The sequence below is a fragment of the Hemibagrus wyckioides genome, linkage group LG09, assembly GCF_019097595.1.
Source record: "Hemibagrus wyckioides isolate EC202008001 linkage group LG09, SWU_Hwy_1.0, whole genome shotgun sequence".
NCBI lineage: Eukaryota > Metazoa > Chordata > Actinopteri > Siluriformes > Bagridae > Hemibagrus > Hemibagrus wyckioides.
This window is the reverse complement of record NC_080718.1, coordinates 25,795,657-25,803,156: the sequence shown is the minus strand read 5'-3', so window position 1 is coordinate 25,803,156 and position 7,500 is coordinate 25,795,657. Positions and strand designations below refer to the sequence as shown.

The 7,500-nt window shown below is 43.1% G+C and overlaps 1 protein-coding gene across 2 annotated transcripts in view; it reads right to left on the bottom strand.

The window, feature by feature from the left end:
• Positions 1 to 7,500, bottom strand: part of bicc1a (BicC family RNA binding protein 1a) — a 92,846-nt gene that overhangs the window by 9,267 nt on the left and 76,079 nt on the right. For both annotated transcript variants that reach the window (XM_058399568.1, XM_058399569.1), the window contains exon 11: positions 1,808 to 2,008. In XM_058399568.1, coding sequence (XP_058255551.1) covers positions 1,808 to 2,008 — 201 coding nt within the window. The remainder of the gene's footprint in view (positions 1 to 1,807; positions 2,009 to 7,500) is intronic.

Here is a 7,500-nt window from a genome sequence, read left to right as displayed (position 1 = left end):
GACAGAAGACAGATAAATACATAGATCGACAGACAGACAGACAGACAGATAGATAGATAGATAGATAGATAGATAGATAGATAGATAGATAGATAGATAGATAGATAGATAGATAGATAGATAGATAGATAGACAGACAGACAGACAGATAGATAGATAGATAGATAGATAGATAGATAGATAGATAGATAGATAGATAGATAGATAGATAGATAGATAAATACATACATCGACAGATAGATCAACAGACAGACAGACAGACAGACAGACAGACAGATAGATAGATAGATAGATAGATAGATAGATCAACAGATAGATAGATAGATAGATAGATAGATAGATAGATAGATAGATAGATAGATAGATAGATAGATAGACAGACAGACACACAGACAGACAGATAGATAAACAGACAGATATAGACAAATAGATAGACAGACAGACAGATAGATACTTTATTCATCCCAATGGGAAATTTACAACTACCAGCAGTATCCACAAACATGGGTAATAAGGTAATAAATAAAAAATAAGAATTAATATATAAATTGATAAAAATATAAAATAATTAATAATAATATTTTTTTAATAATAATAATAATAATAATAATAATATATATATATATATATATATATATATATATATATATATATATATATATATATATAGTGGATCATCCAGGAGCTGTAACAACCTCAAACTTAACTTATAGATTAAAAAATTAGTGTTTTCAAACTGCCATGATAGAAGAGGAATAAAAGACTTGCTGTAACTCAACTCTGATGCACTTTATCACACCATTACACTTATTGCCAATTATTTTCCTATAAAAGCATGCCTTATTTTTTACATTATCACAAAAATCAAAAGTCTGGCACTTGGTAGACGTCCTGATCCAGAGCGACTTACATTCATCTCATTTATATAACTGAGCAATTAACGGGTTAAGGGCCTTGCTCAGGGGCCCAGCAGTGGAAGTTTTGTTTATATCTCTTTAGCCTGGCATACACATAATACATTCCATAACCTTGTGCTCCAGCACATCTGATTAAAAGCACATCATCATCTAGTGCTTGTTAATAACAGCAGCTATGCTAATTCCTTTCCTTGTTTCTCTTTTTCTACTCATCCCGAGGCATCTAGAGATTGTGCCAGCTCCAGTAGAGCTTCAGTGAGAAGACGCCAACCTTGCAAGGATCCTGAGGCATCCAGAGATGGACCAGCTTCAGCTGGATTCTGCTTCATGAGGATTTTGGGTATTCAAAGCACCAATGCCAACAACAACCTCCTCATTAATACACACACAACAACAACATTCTACATACGCTGTATCTCCATCACACAACTCCAACTGACTGTACATGACTGTAGAAAGGACATTGTTTATAATCACACTCTCCGGTGTTTATAATCATTTATAATCACACTCACCAGTGTCACCCGAATGAGGATGAGGTTCCCTTTTGAGTCTGGTTCCTCTCAAGGTTTCCTCATCATACCATCTAAGAGAGTTTTTCCTCGCCACAGTCGCCTCAGGCTTCTCACTAGGGATGATTTTGACTAACCTCTAGGACTATTGTACTATTTTTCCTATGTTCTGTAAAGCTGCCTTTGCGATAATGTCACGGCATGAAGAAATCTTTGTTTGCACTGGCTACCATTTCCACTCACATCATGTTCTAGAAGCATTTCAAGAGCTCATGGTTAGAAATCTGTGTCCGGTCCTTTAGCGCTCTCTGTGAGATGACCCTACTCTATGATCAGTGGTCATAAGGCTGCAGGTGAAGGCAGCAGTGCTTTACTGACCTGCAGTGTGGGCTGATGTAGTGTGAGTGTTGGTCCAGAGGGAAGGCCCCTGTAACGGAGCGAGGGTGTGCGTATGGGTGCTGCTCTGTAGTGTCCCGACTACATCATTAGGTCCATTTGGGACGGAGCCATGCCCGTTCAGAGCCGGGTTAGAATCAGATGAGCCGTTATGAGCAGGGAGGTCTGGAGAACCTAAGAGGCCTGAAAAGGAAGAGCAAGATCATTTTAAAGCGTTTTTCAGATTTCCAGAGAACAGAAACAGCTGGAAACCAGCCACATAAAGTCCTGTAGATGTTATCAGGGTACAAGGTGACAATAAATAAATAAATACATAAATAAACAAACAAACAAACAAACAAACAAACAAACAAATAAATAACTGACTGAATGCAACACCATTAGGTTCTTTATTTTCCTCTAATTTGGCATTAGTTAGCTTCCCAACAACCAGAATTTCCTTCCATCACACAGCAGCTAGCAATCACAAAGCATGAAACTGCATACATGAGTATACAGAGAGAGAGAGAGAGAGAGAGACACACAGAGAGAGAGAGAGAGACACAGTGAGTCAGAGAGAGAGAGAGAGAGAGAGAGAGACAGAGAGAGAGAGACACAGAGAGAGAGAGAGAGAGAGAGACAGAGAGAGAGAGACGGAGAGTGAGACAGAGCAAGAGAGAGAGAGAGAGAGACTTTTTTTGACTTTTTACGCATCTTTATTTACACAAGTCACATATAAAAGTCACAGTGACTTAATAAATAAATAAGTAAATAAATAAATAAATAAATACGTATTAAAATAAATGTCAATAAATTATTTTAAATATGAGTGATTAGTTTAGTTCTGCTGCAAAGTTAAGTTTCCTTTCTGCAACAGAACACAACACATTATCACAACACCACACACATTTAAACATATCCAAGTCATTCATACTTTTATAAAAATTAAAATCAATTGAAATTCTCGATTTGATCAGCCTTTTCAGAATTTTTATGGCGTCAGTCAGTGCTTTGTGCAATTTGGTTTTTCCGGCTCAGGTATATTGCCATTTTGGCCTGACCAAATATAAAATTAATCAGTTGGCACCTGAACCGGTGTTTTCTGACGTACTTAAAACCAAAAATAAAACACTGAAAAGTAAAAACAACATTAAAAGACCTTAAAATGCTCCGTAAAAACACAAACAGTGGACGTAATCTGGAGCAGTGAATAAAAGCATGAAAAACTGTTTCTCTCTGTGAACAAAAAGGACAATCATGTGCAATATCAGGATTTAGAACAGAAATAAAAGAGTTCACAGAGATAATACAGTGTAAAATCCTCCACTGGAGGTCGGCAGCTTTTTTAGTTAACGGTGGTTTATACAGTGCGTCCACTCTGGTTTAAAATCATCAGTAAAACCATGTACACTTCTCCATGGGGTGTCCACCCTCCCACTCAGCTTCTTCTTGTTTAAAACCTTTACACACGCTCTGTAGAGCAGCTTCCCCGACACCCAAAGTCCATCTCCCCTTCACCCCGGCACTCCAGGAGGGGGCCTGCACACCCGTCGAGGTCAGGAGCGATGTTCAGCTGGGGAAAGGGTTCGTCCTCTGTAGGACCAGTCTCTGTATGATGATAGTCCATTAGCTGAACACGCTCCTCTGATGTCAATGCAGATTTCCAGCGGTGTAGGAGCTGATTGACAACACGCAGGGACCGCAGTCCCATACGCGCTGCCAGGTCCTCTGCCCTCGACAAGTCCGACCCCGCGATGTTATAATCGTTATAATCCCTGAGGAAATGAGAGTTCTGGACAGTGCAGGGACGGTCACACTGGAGATGTCCAGTCTCCCGCCGTACACCAGAGGTTCCTCCAGCAGCCAGTGTAGCGTTCTACAGCCCTTGTTTTGTTTCTTAAAACAGTTCCAAATTTTAAAAAATCCACGGTAAAAGGCTGGTAGTCCAGAAATGTCCAGCATTTTTGTGTCCATTAAAAACAGCGCTCTGTCCAGCCCCAGTCCTTGAACTGTGCGTAGTAGTCCACTGGCTGCTGCTCTCCATACTAAGTCTCCGGGTCCAGTGAGGAGTCTCTGGATGAACTGGAGGCGGAAGGCTGCGGCTCTGCTGGACAGCTGGACCAGCCCCTGTCCTCCTTCCTCCTTCGGCAGATGAAGCACACTCTGTGGAATCCAGTGTAGACCGTCCCAGAAGAAGTCCACCAGCAGGGCCTGGATGTTTGCCAGCAGGTTTGGCGGCGGATCCATGCATGCCAGCTTGTGCCAGAGGGACAACGCGGCGAGGTTGTTGATGACCAGCGTTCTCCCCCTGTAGGGAGAGAATCTTTGGAACCAGCCGCTTCCACCTGCTCAGTCTGCCCTTCACGTGCTCTACAGAACCTTCCCAGTTTTTACTTAAAAACTCATTGTTCCCCAGGTAGACACCCAAGTATTTAAAACCACCTCTTTTCCACGCTAAGCCTCCTGGTAGTGACGGTTGCCCACCTCCCCACTCCCCAACTAAAATGGCTTCACTTTTAGACCAGTTAACCTTGGCGGAGGATAAAATTTGAAAGTCATTTAAAATATCAGTTAAAACATTGACATCATTTTGTGTGTTTATCATCACTACCAGATCATCTGCATAAGCTGATAAACATATTGTCCAAAATGTCACGAATTAGATACACATTATCGAATATGGACCTATCAGGCACACAGTATGTCTGGTCCTGGTGAATGAGCTGCTCCATTACCTTAGTCAGTCTCGAGGCTAATGCTTTTGAGAGCAGCTTGCAGTCAGTGCACAGTAGTGAGACCGGGCGCCAGTTTTTCAGGTGGGTCAGGTCTCCCTTCTTCGGTAGCAGGGTCAGGACGGCCCTCCTGCAGCTCAACGGGAGTTCACCTCTCCGTACGCTGTCCCGTAGGACATCTAGCACGTCCTGCCCTATGACGGCCCAGAATGCCTTGTAGAACTCGACAGGGACTCGTCTATACCTGACGCCCGTCCATTCTCCATCCCCTGGAGAGCCTCATGAACCTCCTCCAGCGTCAGCTCCCTGTCTAGCTCTCTCGCCACTTGCTCAGAGAGCTTTGGCAGGTCCATGAGGAAGCTGTCCTCCACCGCTTGTGCCCCTGACCACTCACTGCTGTACAGCTTCGAGTAGAAGCTTACTGTCTGCTGGCGAATTTCAGTGGGCTCAGATACGAGATCCCCTGATTCTGTTTGCACAGCATGTATAAATCTTTTCTGTCCATTCTTCTGCTCTAAACTGAAAAAGAACTCTGAAGGAGCATCCATCTCAGCAGCGCTTTTAAAGCGTGAGCGGACCAGCGCCCCCTGTGCTGTAATGTCTAACAGGTCGTTCATTTTGGATTTTTTACGTTTGAGGGCTTCAATATGCCCTCGATTTCCAGTGGTCTCCAAACGCTGGAGCTCCACTATTTCTATCTCCAGAGCTTTCAGAGATCTAACAATGTCTCTTGTGACATTGAGAGTGTACTGTTGACAGAATTCTTTGACTTGTGCTTTTGTCACATCCCACCACAGCTGAAGTGAACTAAAAGCTGCCTTCTCATGTTTAAAACAATTCCATAAAAAAATAAAAGACTCCCTAAAATTAGCATCTTCTAAAAGAGCAGTGTTAAAATGCCAGTAGGCACTCCTAGGTTTAACCTTCTCTTTAGTAATAGTACACTGTACCATACTGTGGTCAGAGATACCTACTGGAACAATAAAACACTTTGTAAAAAACGTCACCTGATGCTTAAAACCATAAAAACGATCTAATCTCGCCAGGGAGAGTGCGTTATCTATGGCATGGGCCCACGTGTACTTTCTCTTGTTCTTATGAAAAGTTCTCCATATGTCGCTCAACTCGTGGGCCTCCACCATCTCCCACAGACGCCTACGGGAAGCCATGTGAGGTTCTGTGTGGTTCCGGTCTAAAATATCTGTAGTACAGTTAAAATCACCACCCAGAATTAAAATTTCTGCAGTGTTGCAGTCAGCAATGACATTGTTCAGAGTATCTAAAAACATCATCCTCTCCACTGCACTGGTGGGAGTGTACACACAGATAAAAACTAAAACCTCATTCTCATAAAAAGTTTTCACTTTTAAAAGCCTCCCATTTAAAAATTCTTCAACTGAATAAGAACAAGGAATAAAACTGCGAGCAAAGAGCAAGGCAACTCCACCACTGAGTGTTGTGTTATGGCTTAAAATCACCAACCCATCCCACTCCTTCACCCAATCAGCAGCATTGCTGGTATCGCTGTGGGTTTCTTGCAGCATGGCAACGTCAATGTGCTTCTGCTTTAAAACTTCATACAGTTTAGCTCTCTTGATTTGCTCTCTTGCCCCATTAATATTTAAACTCGCAATATTAACTCCTTTCATAAAAATAAATAAAATAAATAAAATTAAACAGAGGGTAAAAACCACTCTACCATAAAAAAAACACCACATTAGTCATCATCAGAGTTTTCCTTATTCACTCGTGATCAGTTTCTTCAGACGGAAAATTTCAACATCAATGAATGCACCTTCTCTTCTGAAGAACTTAACGTCGTGAATAAACTGCTTACGGTCTGGGAAAAACTCTTCCAATGCTACATTTTTCTGCCATATGGTGTTCCTTAAAAACTCTTTAATATCATCAGCGCTGTACACAACATTAACCTGTTCCTCCTGAGAATCGAACATTAAAACAGAGTCTGACATGCAGTCATCACTGTCTGATTCTCGTTCCCCCATCTTTGTGTCCTTTTTTGCCTGCTTTTTTCCCCGTCCCTTACCTTGCTTTTTCCTTTTATTCGGCACTTTAAAGACGGGCTCATCCAACATGTCCACGTCTCCCCCGTCCCCCTGCACTGGTGTAGTGTCCGGTGTTCCGGGCGTTTGCTCTGCACCTCCGTGCCTGCCTCTGCCAGCGCAGGCAGCTCCAGCACTGCTCCAGAACCCACTGAGCTCTTCTCAGTGGAGCACGGCTTCTCCCGGTCCGGTTGAGCTGAGCATGGCTCTTCCGCGGCCGGTTCGGCCGTGCATGGCTTTTCCGGGGCTGTTGCAGCTCCAGTGGGCTTCTGGGTTGCAGGCTGGGCTTGGGGCTCACTCTCTTTCGGGTCTGGTGCAGCAGCAGCTCCGGGGCCCTCAGCAGCCGGCCGAACTGTAGCCGCAGGGGGAACGACCCCAGCCGACTGAGCTGCGTCCTGCCCCGGTCGCTCAGAAACACCGGGGTCACTCTGCCTCTCAGGGCAGGCCCGAGCAAGATGACCAGTTTTTCCACATTTAAAACACTTAATATCTGTATCAGAAGAAACAAACAGATTGTAGTCAAAGCCTTCAACTCTGAATTTAAAAACGGCATTCAGCTCTTCCACACCTTCTTTAAAAACCATGAAGACCATTCTTCTAAAAGAAACCAAGTGTTTAACCAGTGGGGACTTACAGCCAAGAGGGATTCTCTTAATGGGGGAGACAATTCGCCCGTACCGAGACAGTTCTTTACAGATAGCTTCATCCGAAATAAAAGGAGGGACGTTGGACAACAAGACTTTCTTAGCTGGGGAACTGAGGGGAGAAACCAGTATTTGCTCATTATTAACAATGATGCCTTTCTGAATCAGATTTCTTACTTTCTCAACATTATTCAGAAACACCACAATGGCACTGTTCATTCTGGAGGCAGAGACAATGTTCTCATGAACCACCACGT